General features: G+C 37.7%; 1 protein-coding gene across 4 annotated transcripts in view; it reads right to left on the minus strand.

Moving 5' to 3' along the window:
• VPS13A (vacuolar protein sorting 13 homolog A) overlaps positions 1 to 22,422 on the minus strand; it is a 767,672-nt gene that overhangs the window by 388,489 nt on the left and 356,761 nt on the right. For all 4 annotated transcript variants that reach the window (XM_053702484.1, XM_053702483.1, XM_053702481.1 and 1 more), the window contains exons 34-36: positions 19,459 to 19,606; positions 15,091 to 15,238; positions 5,687 to 5,817 (exon numbers count right to left, since the gene is read on the minus strand). In XM_053702484.1, coding sequence (XP_053558459.1) covers positions 5,687 to 5,817; positions 15,091 to 15,238; positions 19,459 to 19,606 — 427 coding nt within the window. The remainder of the gene's footprint in view (positions 1 to 5,686; positions 5,818 to 15,090; positions 15,239 to 19,458; positions 19,607 to 22,422) is intronic.

Raw genomic sequence — 22,422 nt, forward strand, 5'->3', positions numbered from 1 at the left:
GACTTCACTGCCCATTTAAACTAAAAATATTATAATACTTTTTAAAATATATGTAAATTAGTTTCTTTTTAACTACCTGATATACACAATAGTCAATCTAAGTTTTACATAAATTTAGTTCTGCATCACTGGATAATAAATATTATATCACTACATATATTATACATATTAATATAGTGTCAATATATATTATGTTTAACAAAAAGGCAAGAAAAATAATCCCTTGGCTGTAAATAAAATACAAAATAGAATTTTGTGTAGCACATACAACTTAAAGGGACATAATACTTATATGCTAAATCACTTGAAAGTGAGGCAGCATAACTGTAAACAGCTGACAGGAAAATATCCCCTGAACATCTATATGTAAAAAAGGAAGATATTTTACCTAAAAATAATCCTCAGCTCACCAGAGTAAGTGTTCTGTAAAAAGTTATCTTTCAGTTACTGCCCAGCTGCAGGTTTAAAAAAAAAAAAAAAAAAAGACAAAGAAATGAACAGCAGCCAATCAGCATCAGCAGTGCTGAGGTCATGAACTGTTTTACTGTGATATCATGAGATTTCATAGTAAACTTCCTTAACTTGAATAGGGAAATAACATGAGTATGCATGAGGCACGATCCCTTGCAGGTCCTTGGACAAGCATAGTGATTTGGGGCTTAAAGTCCCTTTACAATGGGGTGTAATACTTAGGACTTGAGGTAAAATATCTATTTTTTACATATAGATGTTTAGGTGATAATTTGTAGTCAGCTTTTTACAGCTGCATCACTTTCAAGTGCGTCAACATTTGGGTATCCTGTCCCTTTAATGCTAAAGGTAATTCAGGAGCAGAGACCTTATCTATATAGAAATTGTATCAAGCATTCATTTGTAATCAGGTCATTTAGAGGTGACAAATAACTATACTGAATATACAAATTAATAGGGAAATAACATGAGTGTGCATGAGGCACGCTCCCTTGCAGGTCCCGGGACAAGCATACTGATTTGCTGCTTGTCCTTTACAATGGGGTGTTAATACTTAGGACTTTTTGAGGTAAAATATCTTTCTTTTTTACATATAGATGTTCAGGTGATATTTTCTAGTCATCTTTTTACAGCTGATTCACTTTCAAGTGCTTCAACATTTGGGTATCCTGTCCCTTTAATACTGAAGGTAATTCAGTAGCAGAGACATTATCTATAAAGAAATTGTATCAAGCATTCATTTGTAAACAGGTCACAAATAACAACTGTACTGAATATACAAATTAATACCACATTTTACCTTTTTTTTTTACATTCATGTACAAGTACTGCCATTATATGTAGTGATACTTAATGCATATTTCAAAAACATAAATTATTCTTACCTGATAAATCCTTTTATTTCTTGGTGGTGGGAATTCACCTGGCCACCAGAAGGAGGCAAAGAGACCCAACACAAGAGATTTTAGTCTTTCCGACTTCCCTGTACTTCCCAGTCTAAATGTAAAGCCTAGCAGAGGAGAAGAACAGATCAAGCATTTATCAGGTAAGCATAAATTATGGTTTTCTTTCTTAAGGTGGTGAGAGTCCACAAACTCCTTAAGTATGGGACTGAATACCAGACACGGTTGCCTAGAGTACCTTCCTGCCAAATGTTGCATCAGAAGACGCAAACACAGCAAAATAGTTGCATTTTCTAAAAGTGTGCAAAGACCAAGTTGCAGCCTTGCAAATGTTCCACTGAAGCATTAATTTTTGAACGCCCAGGAAGTGGGAACTAAACTAGTAGAATGAGCTGTAATATGTTGTGGAGGAGACGTTCCTTGCTGATGCCTTCTGGCCTTAACAGTTTCCTGGAAAATGTACAAATAAACTTGTAGTATCTTGCAAATAATATTTCAAGTTCACACTACATCTAGATTATGTGAATTGTGGAAATTGTATAGTGATTTGTGTCTGCCCAGCACAATATGTGAAACCGCATTTATCACCAGGACACTGCGAGTGCCCCTTGACAATTTATGTATGCTACTGCAATAATATTGTCTGTTTTTAAAACAAATGTAGATTTCCAACTTGAGAAGAGAAAAGTCTAAAGAGCTTTGAAGATCGCACAGAGTTCTAGAACATTGATAGGTAACCTCGCCTCATGAAGAAACCAAATTCCCTGCGAACTCAGAGGTCCCTAGACCTCTCCCAAACCCAAGAGACTGGCTTTTGTGGTAATTATCATCCATGATGAGGGATGTTGAAATTACATTCCCAGAGATATATTTTGATTGAAGGTCCACCAAAATAGGAACTGACTGACCAGAAGGGGTAAATGAATGATCTGAGAAAGAAGAGCATAATCCCCACCTCACTGCTTCAGCATTCATAGCTGAAGAGGGTGCAAGTGAAAACGGGCGAAAAGAGATAGCACAAGGCTACCGAAGGATGAGACATAAACTGAAGAATTCGACAGGATGTTTGTAATTTTGCGCTGTTCTGTTAGATACAAGTCGCATGGAAAAATCTATAATCACCCCCAAAAAGGTGACTTTTGTCTGAGTCAGCAAACATTTATTTTCTATCCATGACTACGAAGAAACGCCAGTAGTCTGCTGGTATGACTTACTGCCAAAGGTCAAGATGACGCTTCAACCAATATATCGGCCAAGTAAAGAGCAACTGCTGTACCCGGAAATCTGACTACTAAAAACAGAGCACCTAGAACTTTGGAAAAGATTCTGGGAGTTGTGGCTTTGCAGGAATATCCTTTGGAATGTGAGAGAGAAGAAACCTCCCTTTCGGATGCCATGACCAAAATCCTATTCGATAACCCTGAGATACTATGCTGAGTACCCAGGGATACTGAAATGACTGTGACTAGGCCTCCTGAAAAAGGCTAAATCTGCACCCTACCAGAAGATAATATGAGAATGAATTTCATACTGACTTTGTAGTAGACAGCTTCTTATTTTGTTTCAAACCAGAATAGGTATGAAGATTTCACAGATTTCTGCGAAGAAGAGAACTTTTGATTTTTGGAGTTATAAAAGGCACTAAATCTATTAGTAGATCTACCTTTACACCTTGATCTCTTTTCTTGAGGAAGAAAGAATCCCTTTCCTCCAGTAACAGTATAAATTATAACATCTAAACCAAGTCCAAATATAATTTTCCCCTTAAAAGGGAAGGAGAGAAGTCTACTCTTAGAGACCATGTGAGCCGACTTTAAATTTTTTTAAAACCGATTTTAATTTTTAAAACAGTCAAAGCCATATTTTTAACATTGATACAAATAATTTCAATTATTAAATCAAAAATAAAAGTTAGCAAGCCTGAGAAATGTTACATGATCCAGAATATCCTCTAATGGGGTTCTTCCGAAATCAGATTGTAGTTCTCTTAGCCAATGTGGAGATAGCTCCATTAACTTTCAGAATGGACTCCCAGAGCTCTAAATTGTCATTAGGAATTGGAAACATCTTCTTAAACTTTGGGAGGGTAAATAAGGAATACACGGTTTGTTCCATTCCTTGGAAATAATTTCAGATACAGCATCCAGAATAGGAAATACCTCCACAGATTTTGCTGTAGGTTTAAAATGAAATCAAACTGCTTAACAGATTTATCCTCCACCTGCTTAGGTTCCTGAACTCCTAAAGTTTGCAAAACTTCCTGAATGCTCAATCTTGATCTTAAAGCAAACCGTATCATAATCATGATCAGGATTAGAATCCTGCTCCTCCCTCTGAGGACGAACCAGGGGCCTCAGAGTCTGAAACCTGAAGATTTTTGTTAGAAATGTCAGTAGAATGCAAAATTAAATCCTGTTCAGAGAATGAGAGGATAAATGTTTGTTCTTTTTTGAAGGGGGCATAGCCACCAACACTTCAGTAACAGTATTTCTCACATAATCCTTTAAAATCTGGGGGAAATCATAAGGCCCCTCTCATGAGAGGAACCCCCTGATAGGGTACATGATACCTTAGATGGAATTGCAGGTGTACTCTTGTGAGAAAGCAACACAGAATTTAAACAAACTGCAAAGCTGTGCTGGAGGGCAATCAGTAGCCACTTTGCACAGTATACATTTATTTAAAGGAGGCAAAAAATCTGTGGACCTCCCCTCTAAGGGGTCTGAGGACATGGTAGTAGGAACAGTTCCAGATTGCTCCATACAGACACAGAAAACTTGAAATAAGTGCACAGGCAGTGTAAATAAAAGAAAGGGTTTTCTTTAATAAGGGGTTCCAGCAGAAACTAACACTGTAAGGCTGTTCCTGAGAATAACTATCACACTATGATAGAGAAAATGAAGTCAAATATATACATAGTGTTTCCAAAAATTATGCTCCGATATAGTCAAATATAGAGCAAAATAAGACAATGAAACCCCTCCCTCTTTCTTGGTATACCAAGTACTCACCCCGTCCTGCCGAACAACGAAACCGGATCAACAAAAACACAAACGCTCTGTAAAATGGCAGCTATCTAGTGAAGTAAAGGAGAAGGCTTGCGCGCAACTTTGCAATGTGGCAGGAAAAAAAGTTTAACACTTGCACTGCCATAGAGAGCTGAACTGCGCCACACATCAAAAAAACAGAACTGAAAAAACAATAAAATAAGCTTTCTTATACAAGTCAAAATGTAAGCACGTACACATAACACTGCATACAGACCTCACTTGTCCCTTAAAGTACCAATGTTTGATTTTAACTTTGTGCACAAACCTAAATGTGCATACAGTCTAAGTGCACAAACATGCTGCCCCTTACAAACTGTCTGAGCTTACCTTGTTCCATCTTACTGTGGATATTATGTACCCTCTATGTGCACCTACTAATAGCCTGCGGCCTATGTGGGTGTGTATACTTACCTGACAGACACCCACTCTACTGCTTACCCCAGCTGCAGCTCTTCTGCCTTCTGTAGAGAGCCCATCCAGTGCTACATAGAACAGAACAGGATTTCCATAGGAGTACAATGACAAAGGCCAAACAGAAGGAGGCACAGTCCCTGAGACATCTGTGGCAGGCTATTAACAAAACCCCCCGCCCGCAGGAGAATTATTTTATTGAGCTCAAGTATTCCTCTTTACCCCTTTCTTCCTATCTTAGCATTCCAAGTGGATTAAAGGGGTAACAAAGTTGGAACACCTCAAATCTTCACCTACTCATGTGAAGGCAAAGAAAAGACAGGGAGATACAGTGAAGTGGGATGGACCAAAAGCTCTTGGTATGTTGGGTGTCTTTGCCTCTTCATGTAGGCCAGGTGTTAAATTCCCATACATAAGGAGCTTGTGGACTCTCACCATCTTAAAGGGATATGAAACCCAAAATGTTTCTTTCATAATTTAGATAGAACGTGCAATTTTAAACACATTTCTAATTTACTTATATTAATTTTTTTTCTTCGTTCTCTTTGCAGTTTTGCAAGAATGTTACCCATTTGTAAGAGCACTAGATGGAGGCCCTATTTTCTGCCCTATTTTCTACCTAGATATCTCTTCAACAAAGAATATAATGGGAATGAAGCAAATATTAAAATAGAAGTAATTTGGAAACTTTTCTAAAATGGTATGCTCTGTCTGAACCACTAAATATTTTTTTTGGGGTTTCATATTCCTTTAAGAAAGAAAACAACATGCTTACTTTACAGCTCACTTGCATTGTGGGTTGTTTCATGTTTGCATAAAGCTGAGAAGATTGTATTCCACTGTTACTCTTACCTGAGAAGAAATTGAACTGGAGCTTTGCAAATTTAATGTAAGGGAATCAAACTGAAAATCCAACTTCATTGTTGTTTTCACTTTAGCAGGTGTATGAGTTTCAACAACAGCCGCTATCACCACTGTCGTCCCTTTAATAGAAAGAATACAAAAATAACAAACAGCTTCATCTCATATTATAAGAAAAATGAACCACACAAATTAATGACAACTTAAATAAAGCTAAAGCTATGTCTATAACTACAAGGGGTTTGAAGATATGTTTGTACATTATCATATGCATAAATAACCATTTGGAGTAACAGTCACCATAAAAGCAACTACGCTACTTGTGTTGCAAGCCTCCTTTCATTTATGTATAATCTGTAACACAAGGTTATTAAAAAGAAAAAAAATATTTAGTGTCTGGGGAGTCTTTTTATACCTGTAAATTTTAATAAAGATATTAGGTAACTAACTCCTGAGTAATCTGGATGCTTGATAACTAAGTATTTTTATATTTAATAATATCATCTCAAACAGAAGTATACCATTAGACCCTCACAGACATACTGTCACAGTCAAACTTATGTTTCCCTTATCTAATGTCTTCTGATAAGGACAGAAAAAGAGTGCAAGCAATAAATGTATAAAATATTCAAATGTTAAAGTGTTTTTTTTGTTGTCATTTCTGTATTCTGCACAGCTATTGTTTGCTCTCTTCATCTGTCCCTGATTGACTTCTGAAGGAAAACCTAGGTTTCAACATGGCGGGGACCATTACTCTTTAGAAATTTATGGGTATTGGAAACCCCCAAAATAATCCGAAAAAAATACAGGGAAAAAGAACAGCATAAATAATGTATAGTACATAACGTTTTTGGTTTTTTTTTACGAAAAATGATACATTTTATTTTACAATCTTAAAGTGTTTAAAAAAGAAAATTTATGCTTACCTGATAAATTTATTTATTTTTTGCTACGATGAGTCCACGGATAATTTTAATTACTAATGGGATATTCACCTCCTGGTCAGCAGGAGGAGGCAAAGAGCACCATAGCAGAGCTGTTAAATAGCTCCTCCCTTCCCTCCCACTCCAGTCATTTGACCGAAGTTAGGAAGAGAAAGGAAAAGCCAAGGTGCAGAGGTGTCTGAAGTTTACAATAACCTACAACCTTCTTTTCTTTTCTTTTTTTAGACATGATGAGTCCACGGATCATCTTAATTACTAATGGGATTCAATATCCAAGCTAGAGTACACAGATGATACGGGAGGGACAAGACAGGGAACCTAAATGGAAGACACCACTGCTTGAAGAACCTTTCTCCCAAAAACAGCCTCAGCAGAGGCAAAAGAGTCAAATTAGTAAAACCTTGAAATAGAGTGAAGAGAGGACCAGGTTGCAGCCTTGCAAATCTGTTCTACAGAAACTACAGCTTTGAATTCCCATGAGGAAGCAACAGCCCTTGTGAAATAAGCCACAACTCTTTCGGGAGGCTGCTGTCCAGCAGACTCATAAGCAAAATGTATTATGCTCATTAGCCAAAAAGAAAGAGAAGTATCCGAAGCTCTCTGTCCCTTACGTTTTCCCAAGAAAAACACAAACAAAGAAGACTGGCAAAAATTCTTATTCGCCTGTAAATAAAACTTTAAAGCATGGACCATGTCCAAATTGTGCAGAAGTCTCTTAAGACACAAGGAAAGAACAACAATCTCATGATTAATGTTCCGATCAGAAACAACCTTAGGAAGAAATCCTAATTAAGTACGTAAAACTACCTTATCTGAATGGAAAATAAGGAAAGGTGACTCATACTGTAACTCTGAGAGTTCTGACACTCTCCGATAGCTACAAGAAATAAAACTTTCCAAGATAGTAACATCATATCTAAGGAATGCATCTAAGGAATGCATAGGCTCAAACGGAACCTGAAGAACTTTGAGAACTAAATTTAGACTCCATGGAGGAGTAACTGTTTTGAACACAGTCCTGATCCTAACCAAGGCCTGACAAAATGATTGAACATCTGGAACATCCGCCAGACGTTTGCGTAATAAAATAGACAAGCCTTTCAACAAGCCCTCTTGGAGAAAAGACAAAAGTCTAGGAATCCTAACCCTACTCCATGAGTAGCCCTTAGATTCACACCAATAAAAGGTATTTACGCCAAATTTTATGGTAAATCCTTCTAGTCACAGGCTTACAGGCCTGAATCATAGTCTCTATGACCGAATCAGAAAAAATTCTCGCTTGAATAAAATTGAGCGTACAATCTCCAAGCAGGCAGCTTCAGAGAAACTAGATTTGGATGAAGTAAGGGACCCTGAATCAGAGGATCCTTCCTCAACGGAAGTCTTCAAGGCGGTAGAGATGCCATCTCCACCAGATCCGCAGACCAAATCCTGCGAGGCCAAGTCAGAGCTATGAGAATCACTGAAGCCCTCTCCTGTTTGATTCGAGCAATTACCAGAGGAAGAAGAGTAAACAGAGGGAATAGGTATGCTAGACTGAAGATCCATGGGAATGCCAGAGCCTCTATCAGTTCCACCTGGGATCCCTGGACCCCGACCCGTATCTCGGGAGCTTGGCATTTTGAGGACGTCATGAGAACCAATTCTGGTTGACCCCACCTGAGAACTATGTTTACCCCTGGGAAGTGTAACGTCTATAGGTATCAAGAGTGGACTTCTGCCCACTGGAATATTTTGGCTACCTCTGTCATCGCTAAGGAACTCCTCGTTCCTCACAGATGAGTGATGTAAGCAACTAAAGATAAGTTGTCCGACTGGAACCTGAAAAACTGGACCGTGGCTAACTGTGACCAGGCCAGAAAAGCATTGTAGATCGCTCTCAGATCAAGAATGTTTATAGGAAGAACAGACTCTGACTGAGTGCAAACTCCCTGAGCCTTCAGGGAGCCCCAGACTGCTCCCCACCCCAGAAGACTGGTGTCTGTTGTCACAATCACCCAAGATGGTCTGCGAAAGCAGGTCCCCTGGGAGAGGTGATTCAGAGACAACCACTATTGAAGAGAGGTCCTTGTCCCCTGTTCCAGAATTATTCGAGGAGACAAGATTGCATAATCCCCATTCCATTGCCTGAGCATGCTTAGCTGCAGAGGTCTGAGATGAAAATGAGCAAACGGAATGATGTCCATTGCCGCCTAGGGCTGCGCATCTTCACTGTTCTCACGATTCAATTACGATTATCATGGTAACGATTCGATTTGATTCGGCGACGCATCACGATTACTGCCCATGATTTTCATGAACTTGTTCTATTCCATATTTTATATATATATATATATATATATATATATATATATATATATATATATATATATATATATATATATATATATATATATATATATATATAAATTGCTACTGCTCCATAATGAGTATAAGCATGTGTACCTGTGTATAAGGAGAGTACCAGATGTATATGCACACACATACATATAGTATACATACACATGCATATACATATATACATACATACATACATACAGATACACACACACACATACATACATGCATACACACACATACATACAAGCATATAGAGTACATATATAAATACACACAAATATATATGCATACATACATACATACAGACACACACATATACAAAACACATTTCAGATGTACATGTATTATTTGTGCAAATAGGGTGTACTTAATTCTAAAGCAGCCTGCATTTGCAGGGATTCCTGCTTCCTGTCTTCACTTCTATATACAGGACTATAGAATGTGCTGGTCCTGCAGGAGCGAGTTGTTTATATAAGGAACAATGATCTTATGACAACTTCCAGCAGTGCTGACAATAGCACTTCAGTTTCTACGTTCTTTAAAAAAGTTGAGTCACTCTTTTTGCACAAAGCGAGTCGCTCCTAACCGGTAGTAAGATTACTAAGGGACATAGAGGTAAATATATTCAGGAAGGAGTACATTATTTAATCAGACAAACACAAGGAAACAAGTTTGTATACAACGATCATGAAAGTGTCTGCTCTCTGGCCCCGGGTAAGAGTAGATTGTAGAAATCAGGGAATTCATTAACCAGAAAATATATGCAGATATTAAACAGTGACATTAATAAAGGATGTGAAACCCTTTACTAGAGCTAGTTGTTCCTATGAAGAAACGCAGGCTTCAGTGTAGAGAGGGGTGGGCGGTACTTGGTAATTCTGAGCGGCCACTTTCATTTCAAGCCTCTGTTTAAAGCACGCCTGCTCTGAACATGCAACTACCGCTCACCCCTCTCTACAGAAGCCTGTGTTTCTTCATAGGAACAACTCGCTCTAGTAAAGGGTTTCACATCCTTTATTAACGCTGCATATTTTTTCCTCAGAGAGCAGACACTTTCATGATCGATGTATACAAACTTGTTTCCTTGTGTTTGTCTGATTAAATAATGTACTCCTTCCTGAATATATTTACCTCTATGTCCCTTAGTGATCTTACTACTGGTTAGGAGCGACTCACTGTGTAAAAAGAGCTACTCAATTTTTTTAAAGAGCAGAAGAGCGTAGAAACTGAAGTGCTATTGCCAGCACTGCTGGAAGATGTCATAAGATCATTGTCACGGCAGGACCTGCACATTCTATATTATATATTTACCCTGCCTGCTGACTGTCAAAGTTGGACGTAATTCACAGCTGCAAACATTTGCTGTATATGAGGGCTTCTTTTCCCACTCACTCCGCCCTCAAGACACTCAGTTCACTTCTCCCCACTACCGCAACGCCCCTGCTGGCCGCTATTAAAATGACAACAAAAAAACTTTATTTCTGGAGGAGGGGTCACGTGACATTGCGTGAATCGATTCGGCTCTTCACTGCATCGATGCAGCATCGTTAAAGGCTGCATCGTGATGCATCATTGTGCCGATTATTTTCAACACCCCTATTGCCGCCACCATCAGCCCGATTACCTCCATGAAATAAGTCACTGAAGGCCGAAGAGTGGACTGAAGGACTCAACAAGTATAGATAATCTTTGATTTCCTGACTTCTGTGAGAAATGTTTTCAATGATCTGGAATCTATTATGATTCTCAAGAAAGTTACCCTTGTGCTTGGGACTAAGGAAAACTTTTCCAAATTTACCTTCCACCCATGAGATCGCGGGAAGGATAACACCATGTCCGAGTGAAATCTTGCTCGCTGTAAGGACGGCACCTGGACTAGGATGTCGTCCAGATAGGGCGCCACTGCAATGCCTCGTAATCGAAGCACTGCCAACAGCGATCCCAGAGCCCTTGTGAAAACTCTGAAGCTGTCGCAAGACCGAAAGGAAGAGAGTCACAAACTAGAAGCGTTTGTCCAGAAAGGCAAACCTTAGAACCTGTGAATGGCTCATGATGTTACACATCCTATAATCCACTGTTGTCATAAATTGACCCTCTTGGATCAAGGAAAGAATGGAACAAATAGTTTCCATCTTGAAGGGCAGAACCCTAAGAAAATTGTTTAGACTCTTGAAATCTAAAAAGTGGTCTGAAGATTCCCTCTTTTTTTTGGGAATCACAACCTGATTGGGATAAAAAACCCAGACCCTGTATTTTGCAATTGTTTAAATTTTCAAAAGAGATTATTTCCGTCAACCGGTCCCTGGTAAGGAATAACTAAAAGTTTAGACTTAGAGCATATATCCGTAGAACAAGACTCTAACCATGAAGCTCTGAGAGCTGGAACAGAGAAAGCTCCAAGTTTGATAACTTGAAAGGAAAAATTTGAAATAAAAAGATTAGCCAATATGAAAGCTTTTATCCTATCCTGGATTTTATCCAGGGGAGTTTCTGATTTAGTAGCATCAGACAACGCATCAAATCAATTTGCCGTCGCCCTAGTGACCGTATGTCGAGTATAGTCTCCCAAACCTAAAGGAGAATTCATACCTGAATAAAATAAACTAAGGGCTTCCCATTTACAATGTGAGTGGCCAACTTCTTCTGAGTTCTTCTTTTTTCTTTTAACCCCAGAAATAAAAAGCAGCACTTACCTCACAGTCTGCCTACAGCAAAGGCAGCTCCCAGGTTTTTGAAGTCCTACTCCTCACATGGACCTGAGGATTAAAAGAAAACACTGAGTAATATCCCTCAGATTTTTCCAGGTTAGGGCAGCAACAGTATATGGGAGGCGCAGTGAGAATTTCTTCCTATCACTAACGTAGGCAAAGAGAATGACTGGAGTGGGAGGGAAGGGAGGAGCTATTTAACAGCTCTGTTGTGGTGCTCTTTGCCTCCTCCTGCTAACCAGGAGGTGAATATCCCATTAGTAATTAAGATGATTCATGGACTCATCGTGTCTTAAAAAAGAAACACCTTGAGGGGGATGTGAACGTGTGAAATGCGTATCAGCCGCAAACTGTTCTATTTGCATTTTTCCATTGTATAAAGACATCACTAGATTTAGAAATCATGAAACCTAAATTTATTTTTTGGGCTAGATTTATACAGCTGTATTCTGAGCTTTTTGGGCTATGTGGAGCAAGTCTGCTGCCACATATTTAATGAGCAGAAACTGCTTCTTTTTTCTCTCTGTCCACTTCAAAGGTGGTGAGATCAATCACCCTGACACTCGCTCACTCTGGGTGATTAATTTGCCCTGTTCTAGCATAATTGGTTGTGCCAGAGTAGGGGGTGGCAATGCACAAGGAAGCTTTTGTGCAAAGGTAAATTTCACTGTTCGATGCAACATCACAAGTGGCGTTTGCAGGCACACAGCTTCACTAATTGCGCACCTGTTGCCTACAAGGATAGTTCCTTTTGTCCTCTGTGTAGGTTAAGATTTCTTAAGGAAAAACATTTATTTGATTTAGGTAAAGCATGCAGTACTAATGATGAGACTTATATTAACTCCTGTAAGATATATAGCTGATGGTATATACTTTATACACATTTTACACTCTGCTTATCTTGTATCTGGAAAGAAACAACATTGTTGTCCTTAGAAAAAGAATGATATGCAATCAGAAACAAGATCCATAAAAGAATACTAAACTACAAAACAGATAACAGTGCAGACCACGTTTTAAACACCTATTTTAAAGGGACACTTAAGTCAAAATTAAACTTTCATGATTTATATAGAGCAAACAACTTTCAAATTCACTTCCATTATCCAAATATGCACAGTCTTAAAGGGATATTAAGTAAAAAACAAAAATTGTGATTCAGGCAGAGCAAATAATTTAAAAATAAATAAAAAGGTTTCCAATTTGCTTCTATTATTTGCTTTTTTCCCATAGTATTCTTTGTTGGATACCTAGGTAGGCATCTCAAGCACTACATGGCAGGAAATAGTGCTGCCATCTAGTGCTCTTGCAAATGGATAACATTCTTGCAAAACTGCTGCCATATAGTGCTCCAGAAACGAACAGGCTCCTGGGCTTATGTCAACAAAGATACCAAGAAAACAAAGACAAATTGAGAATATAAATAAATTAGAAATTTGTTTAAAATTGCCTGCTCTATCAAATAATGAAATACAAATGTTAGGTTTTATATCCCTTTAACTTGCACACTTTCTGAGGCCTCAGCTCATATTGAGCATGTGCAAGAATCCACAGAGTATAGGTATATGCATTTGGTGATTGGATGGTGGCTGTCACATGATGCAGTGGGAGGTAAAAAACAGAATTTATGTTTACCTGATAAATTTCTTTCTCCAACGGTGTGTCCGGTCCACGGCGTCATCCTTACTTGTGGGATATTCTCTTCCCCAACAGGAAATGGCAAAGAGCCCAGCAAAGCTGGTCACATGATCCCTCCTAGGCTCCGCCTACCCCAGTCATTCGACCGACGTTAAGGAGGAATATTTGCATAGGAGAAACCATATGGTACCGTGGTGACTGTAGTTAAAGAAAATAAAATATCAGACCTGATTAAAAAAACCAGGGCGGGCCGTGGACCGGACACACCGTTGGAGAAAGAAATTTATCAGGTAAACATAAATTCTGTTTTCTCCAACATAGGTGTGTCCGGTCCACGGCGTCATCCTTACTTGTGGGAACCAATACCAAAGCTTTAGGACACGGATGAAGGGAGGGAGCAAATCAGGTCACCTAAATGGAAGGCACCACGGCTTGCAAAACCTTTCTCCCAAAAATAGCCTCAGAAGAAGCAAAAGTATCAAACTTGTAAAATTTGGTAAAAGTGTGCAGTGAAGACCAAGTCGCTGCCCTACATATCTGATCAACAGAAGCCTCGTTCTTGAAGGCCCATGTGGAAGCCACAGCCCTAGTGGAATGAGCTGTGATTCTTTCGGGAGGCTGCCGTCCGGCAGTCTCGTAAGCCAATCTGATGATGCTTTTAATCCAAAAAGAGAGAGAGGTAGAAGTTGCTTTTTGACCTCTCCTTTTACCTGAATAAACAACAAACAAGGAAGATGTTTGTCTAAAATCCTTTGTAGCATCTAAATAGAATTTTAGAGCGCGAACAACATCCAAATTGTGCAACAAACGTTCCTTCTTTGAAACTGGTTTTGGACACAGAGAAGGTACGATAATCTCCTGGTTAATGTTTTTGTTAGAAACAACTTTTGGAAGAAAACCAGGTTTAGTACGTAAAACCACCTTATCTGCATGGAACACCAGATAAGGAGGAGAACACTGCAGAGCAGAAAATTCTGAGACTCTTCTAGCAGAAGAAATCGCAACTAAAAACAAAACTTTCCAAGATAATAACTTAATATCAACGGAATGTAAGGGTTCAAACGGAACCCCCTGAAGAACTGAAAGAACTAAATTGAGACTCCAAGGAGGAGTCAAAGGTTTGTAAACAGGCTTGATTCTAACCAGAGCCTGAACAAAGGCTTGAACATCTGGCACAGCTGCCAGCTTTTTGTGAAGTAATACCGACAAGGCAGAAATCTGTCCCTTCAGGGAACTAGCAGATAATCCTTTGTCCAATCCTTCTTGAAGGAAGGATAGAATCCTAGGAATCTTAACCTTGTCCCAAGGGAATCCTTTAGATTCACACCAACAGATATATTTTTTCCAAATTTTGTGGTAAATCTTTCTAGTCACAGGCTTTCTGGCCTGAACAAGAGTATCGATAACAGAATCTGAGAATCCTCGCTTCGATAAAATCAAGCGTTCAATCTCCAAGCAGTTAAACACTAAAAAACTCTAAGCCATCTCCGTGGAGATGTTGCCTGTACAACGGCAAAGAGAATGACTGGGGTAGGCGGAGCCTAGGAGGGATCATGTGACCAGCTTTGCTGGGCTCTTTGCCATTTCCTGTTGGGGAAGAGAATATCCCACAAGTAAGGATGACGCCGTGGACCGGACACACCTATGTTGGAGAAAGTTTAAATTTCAAATGAGTAGTAGATTTCCATGTGCTTTTGCATTGTCTTTTTATTATGCATTACTGATTATGCTAGTCTTCTGAGTTTCGTTATGTTTCATAAGGTACCTGCAGAGACTTGGTAGCTACTGTTTTCCTCACTGTTTGTGCCACCTTTGTCCATCTTTTCTGATTCAGGAGATATTTCAGCGGTTTCACCTAAGTTTTCATTTAGTGTCCTTAAAATAGTAGTTAAGTCTTCCTGTCCAAGTATAACCTAAGGAAGTAATAGGATAGTTTTTCACCATCTCAAAACATAGATGAAATACTTACAGCATTTTGAAATGCACAAATTCTAATAAAATAATTTTATATTTTGAAAATCATGATCTATATAAATACAATGGCCTACATTTCTCAAATTATCAACCATAAATTTGTAATATACGTGCAGAATTGACTATGCAAAGTTATCATGTCAATCCAAATGAAACACTGATATGCTGTTGTCCATTGGTGAATTTAACCAATTTTGTAGGTTCTCATTGTTTCAAAGTGTAAGTTTGCATCCCAAACTGCATAGTGGACAAGATTCTACATTCCTACAAAATAAAATTATCCCAACTTACAGTTTTGGCTTGTTTTTCCCTTGTTTTAAAAAGGCACTAGGTGCAAGGATTTGTCTTAATTTTTCTACTTTTAATATGACATTTGAATTAAGTATTTTTATATGAGAATATTTTTTTTGTACAAAATTGAGAGGATGGCTTTGCTAGGGTACCCTTTTGTCTCATGTATTACCTAGATAAGCTTTTAATAAGCATGGGGTTAATTGGAGTTCCATCCCACTTGCTACTGAGAGAGGCCATTTCTTTGGAATATATTTTCTCCAGACTAGTACTGTGCACATTAAAACTGGATATTGACTTAACTTTTTTGTATGTCTGGGAAGGTAAAATGCCAGAAAGATGACATTCATGGAAGGTTTTTAATATTATTAACATTGGTCAAATATTGCCGCATATCATGCAATATACTAGATTTTTATTTGCTGTTCATTGATGTATATTCCGTATAAAAAATAATAATAATAAAAAAAAAATCACATAAATCCCCATTTGTAATATGAACAAATGTTTATAGAGCGTACTTAAAATGTTTATAGGGTGCACTAAAAGAATGTCAGCCATGCTTACAATTCCTGGTTACTTCTTTTACCGGACGCCAAAAGGGGGCACACAATGATTGTAGGAAGCCAGATTCATCATCAATATGCTAAATACAGTAGGAGATGTGGGCTGAGGATCGGTGGTAGGTTTACCATAATGCAATGGTAAATTTATATAAAAAAAGTGTCATTGTAAAGTTTAATGAATTAAAGTGCCCCTGTTTTTAAGATTATTTTTAGATACTGGGCAGTAATTAATTAAACTTTACAAACACTTTACACTTTTCACAGAGCAAAACAGCTATTTGAAATGTAAAGCTAAACTTAAAGGAACATTTTCAAATACTGTACATGTATTACTATGCAGCTGGTATAACAAGACAACTGGAAGACAATAAAAACATTACAGTACAGTGTGCCTTTAAAAGGGTTGCAGAAAATTGCAACTGAAAACCTTTAGGAGGACATAGTATATGTCATTATACATTTTCACACAGATACTACATGCCATGAAATAATTTATAGCTAGGGATTTTACTTTAATTGTGGTGTTTCATAATTTAAATCTGGAATGATTTATGCTTTTCAAATTGTGGAAAGGAGTTCACAAAACAACAACAGTTGGAAAACAAACTAAGGAGATTTTGCTGCAATAAATCAGGAACTTTGACTTCAAAAATGCAATAATTCTGATCAGAAATATGTTTAAGAAAACTTTAGAAAGACTTATTTGTGGCCTTATTAGTAATATGAGCCTTTTAAGCTATGATCATATCAATAATAGTCTAGAAACAAAATCTGAAAATTACAAGGATCCTTAGTAAAAATGTAATACAACAAAACAAAAAGAAACCCTCCTTTCCCTCTCACCAAAAGGGCCAGATTACAAGTGAAGCACTATTTAACGCATGCGTGCTAACTCTGCTAGAATCAATAAAGCAAAAAAGTAGGAGCACCGGCTAGGAGAATTGTTTAAAAGTTAAACAACCTTTATTTTACACAAATCCGTGTCAATCTTTAAAAATTCCCATTTTTACAGCACAAAGTGGAAGAATGGTGGTACAGTGTGGTCAGCAAGTATGCAACTGACGCGTTTCAACTGGATAGCCATACTCAAAAGCTGCTACTTGTCACATTAAAATGTTCAAACTTTAAAGGAAACAGACCTCGTCTGACTGGTTCACCCATTAATTAACTAATTGCCCCCATTAATTAACTAATTGCACACATTCTTGAAAGAATGTCTCCATACACAGCCTTTAACCCTTTCCTCTACCTCTCTACTTGATGGCTTGTCCTACCAATCTTTATTATAAGCTAAAGCTTCAATATATATAAACTTATCAACATGTTAACATATAGCCACGGCTAGTATTTTTGAATAGCTTCTGTCAACCAGCAAAATTTTCTATTGATCCTTAGCACATATCAATCCGTGATGAGGACATTAAAAGCCATATACCCAAATATCAGTTTGATATATGCAAAGGATCTCAAGATTTGTATCAAACATATTCTTGGCGACTATTCCCTAGCTATAACCTATTGCAAATCTACTAAACATTTTGGGTAAACCATTAATCATTCACAGATCTAGGCAAGAATTCACATTGCGTCTATACCTTGACACTAGTGTATAAGTATTGTTCCCCTTAATATTATTCTATATTACATGTTCAACTTTATACATCTACAGTCATGTACACAAGGCAATAGATATAAACATATACACAAAATGATAGATTGTAACAAGAAAACATGTTCCTAATACTTTATCCACAATGATAATGAAGAGAGAAGTCAGATCCAGGATAAGGGAACACCTATCTACAATTAAGAAGGGTACTGCTAGTACACCATTAGTGGAACACTTTGTCATTGTACACAATAAGGATACCAAAACCTTTTTATGGACAGCTATAGAAAGAGTATTCCTACCTTGGAGGGGAGGGGATAGAGAGAGGCTACTAGGTCAACAGGAAGTCTTTTGGATTTTTAAACTTCAAACAAGGTTACCAAAAGGCTTCAATTCGGATTATGACCTTATAAATTTCGGGTAAAGACATGATTTTTCAGACATGATCCAGTCGCCTACTTCTACCCTAAGACTGGCCAAAGTCCAGGAGGCAGCGGTAAGAAATATTTAGCTTCCTGTCCTTGGGAGTCTTTACAAACATGCACTTTTGACACCGGCCCTAATCTATACCATAGCTCTATAGGCAGTAATTGTTACCTAACTAGGAAACCCAGCTCCTTTCCATTGAGTGTTTAAGTTAACTTTGTATATACTTTGGAACTCTGCTGGAAATAAGTTTTTTGCGCAACATCGAGTAGGGCTCATATTACAAGTTAAAAGTAAAATGTTTTCGCTCACGCACTAACCCGATGCACACAAAAAGTCAAAGTTAGGATATCACGCATGTGTTGACGTGTTACCCCATAGAAGTCATAGGAGCAAAAAAAAGGGGGAAAGAAACCTAAATGTAGCCACCAATAAAGCAAGCGCTATCCAGGGTGCTAAACCAAAAATGGGCCGGCTCGTAAGCTTTACATTCCTGCTTTTGAAATAAAGATAGCAAGAGAACAAAGAAAATTTGATAATAGGAGTAAATTAGAAAGTTGCTTAAAATTGCACGCTCTATCTGAATCATAAAATAAGAAAAAAAATTGTTTAGTATCCCTTTAACTCCAAAGGGCTCCAATGCACTTCTATATATGTTGATATATGTGTACATATGTATTTATGTGTTTATATCTGTATAATATGTATACACACACACACACATTTAGACATGTATATGTATGTATCTCTCTGTTAAAGCTCTTTGCAAAGCTTTTTCTTTCTAACACCTGCAACCTCATATCTCTGAGCCCTTCCAACTTTTTTGTGCAATATTATTTTTGAATAATATTTATTAGATAGTGTTAGAATGAGTGTAATTGTACTTTGTAGTGTATTTTTGATGTGTTTTGTGACACTTTTTTGTTTTACGAAACAGTTAACAAGAGCTCTGAGGACGCGGTAATCATTTTAGCGTAAATCGAAATTGAGCTCACGTGCTCGCGTTTACCTTCAACTTGTAATACGATCACTAAACCAGATACGCACAAACAACCACAATAATCCCCTTTTCGCTCGCGCATAACTGTTAGCGCGCCACTTGCAATCTGGCCCAACAGTGTTTTTGAGAGTAAAGCGTACTGTTGGCACAGTATATATTTTATACTAACTTGACATTCAGGGAAAATAGATCAGTGTAAGGAATCCTAAGATAAGTACAGTAGTAAAATCTATCCATGGCTACAAGCAAACCGTAAATAAAACCTACATTCATTGGTTTTAGATGTCCAAGGATTTTAATATCAGGAATATCACTGTACCAGGCGGCTGCCAAATTGCGTTCAATTGTAAGATCCATATTCAGTGGCTGCAACAGCTGCACTTCTGCTTGCAATACACCTTTCTCAAGTACAGTCCTATTTTTAAAAACAAATAAATGATTAAAAATGAGCTCATTGATGTCACTCCTAACATTTCAAAAATGAGTTAAAAGTATATTTAAATAGAGTTATTGCAAAAACATAAAATTAAGATTAACACGCACAGGTCTTTCCTTAAAAATCAAACATTTATTATTTCAGCACAAAAAGTGCTTCAGTTCTATTACAGACAAACTTATTTCTCTCAACAAGGAAAGACCTGTACGTGCCAATCTGATGCATTTGCTATTTTTGGATTCATTGAGCACCCAGACATTAACTTTTGAGAGCAGTCAGTGCATGGACATTTCTAGTATAATATATATATATATATATATATATATATATATATATATATATATATATATGTGTGTATGTATTTGTGTGTGTGTATGAATGTATTTATGTGTGTGTATGTATGTATTTATGTGTGTGTATGTATGTATGTGTGTGTGTGTGTGTGTGTGTGTGTGTGTGTATGTATGTATGTGTGTGTGTGTGTATGTATGTATGTATGTGTGTGTATATGTGTATGTGTGTGTGTGTATTAGCCGTGTTAGTCTAGTTACAAAAAAAAACAGTATTGAATTAAGCAATGATACTTTTTTATAGGCCAAAATATAAAAAAACAAAAAAAACACAAGCTTTCGAGAGTTTACTCTCTTCCTCAGGACTGAAACAAAACTGATTAATATGATGGAATTTACAGATATATCGGTGATACCCGGCGTGGTGAAGATAAGGTAGGGAGATCTTCAGGGGCTTAGTGTTAGGTTTTTTAAGGGGTGTTTGGATTAGATTAGGGGTATGTGGGTGGTGGGTTGTAATGTTGGGGGGGGTATAGTATGTTTATTTAAATGCAAAAGAGCTGTTTTCTTTGGGGCATGCCCCGCAAAAGGCCCTTTTAAGGGCTGGTAAGGTAAAAGAGCTGTTAACTTTTTATTTTAGAATAGGGTAGGGCATTTTTTTTATTTTGGGGGGCTTAGAGTAGGTGTAATTAGTTTAAAATTCTTGTAATCTTTTTTTATTTTTTTGTCATTTAGTTTATTTGATTTAATTGTAGATAATTGTAGATAGTTTAGTTAATTAATTTATTGATAGTTTAGTGTTAGGTTTAATTGTAACTTAGGTTAGGATTTATTTTACAGGTAATTTAGTAATTATTTTAACTAGGTAGCTATTAAATAGTAAATAACTATTTAATAGCTATTGTACCTAGTTAAAATAAATACAAAGTTGCCTGTAAAATAAATATAAATCCTAAAATAGCTACAATATAATTATTCGTTATTTTGTAGCTATATTAGGGTTTATTTTACAGGTAAGTATTTAGCTTTAAATAGGAAGACTTTAGTTAATAATATTTAATTTATTTCGTTAGATAAAAATTATATTTAACTTAGGGGGGTGTTAGTGTTAGGGTTAGACTTCGCTTTAGGGGTTAATACATTTATTAGAGTAGCGGCGAGGTCTGGTCGGCAGATTAGGGGTTAATACTTGAAGTTAGGTGTCGGCGATGTTAGGGAGGGCAGATTAGGGGTTAATAAAATTTATTATAGGGTTTGCTAGGCGGGAGTGAGGCGGTTTAGGGGTTAATAAATTTATTATAGTAGCGGCGAGGTCCGGTCGGCAGATTAGGGGTTAATAAGTGTAGGTAGGTAGCGGCGACGTTGGGGGGGGCAGATTAGTGGTTAATAAATATAATATAGGGGTCAGCGATGTTAGGGGCAGCAGATTAGGGGTACATAGGGATAATGTAGGTTGCGGCGGTGTGCGGTCGGCAGATTAGGGGTTACATTTTTTTTATTAGAGTGGGGGCGATGTGGGGGGACCTCGGTTTAGAGGTGCATAGGTAGTTTATGGGTGTTAGTGTACTTTAGAGCACAGTAGTTAAGAGCTTTATGAACCGGCGTTAGCCCAGAAAGCTCTTAACTCCTGACTTTTTTTCTGCGGCTGGAGTTTTGTCGTTAGAGTTCTAACGCTCACTTCAGTCAAGACTCTAAATACCAGCGTTAGAAAGATCCCATTGAAAAGATAGGATACGCAATTGATGTAAGGGGATCTGCGGTATGGAAAAGTTGCGGCTGGAAAGTGAGCGTTAGACCCTTTCCTGACTGACTCTAAATACCAGCGGGCGGCCAAAACCAGCGTTAGGACCCCCTAACGCTGGTTTGGACGGCTAATGCAGAACTCTAAATCTAGGCGTATTTATCCATAAATTATACTTGATGAAAAAAAAAAAATCTGCAAGATCCCTGTGTAAAAAGCAACGTACGACACTGGAGCACACACACACACAATGCTGTGATGCTACCATACTGCAATGTATACATAAAGAAAGAGAAGCGCTTTCTCAGGATGAAAAAAACACTTTTGGGCTAAAAGAGGCTGCTCCCAGGTAGTAAATCACCATAGAACAAACTATGGAACTGTTGTTCATTCCTGAGAGAGTGCTCCTTCTGTATCTATTTGTAATTTGACCCTGGGGAAGTCTCTCTAAGGGTGATGGTGAAACTAGACATGGACTCCTTGTTCAATGAGCTTAAAGGAATATGGCTGCACCTCACTGCAAGGCCCAAAGAAGACCAAAATGATTGTATGGGGTTGCCATGTTTAAAGAAGGATTGCCTGGTATTTCAGGCTGGACTGACCAAAGAACAAACTATAGAGCTGGGAGAGCACTTCTCTTTCTGTATGTATGAGCTTTGATGTTATGTCTGACACCAGATGGGGAACAACTTGTCATTGCTAAGTGCTACTTTGGACAGTCAAGATAAAGTGGAAGTGGAATATTTGTTTCAAGACAGTACTAA

This window comes from Bombina bombina, chromosome 2, assembly GCF_027579735.1.
Source record: "Bombina bombina isolate aBomBom1 chromosome 2, aBomBom1.pri, whole genome shotgun sequence".
Taxonomy (NCBI): domain Eukaryota; kingdom Metazoa; phylum Chordata; class Amphibia; order Anura; family Bombinatoridae; genus Bombina; species Bombina bombina.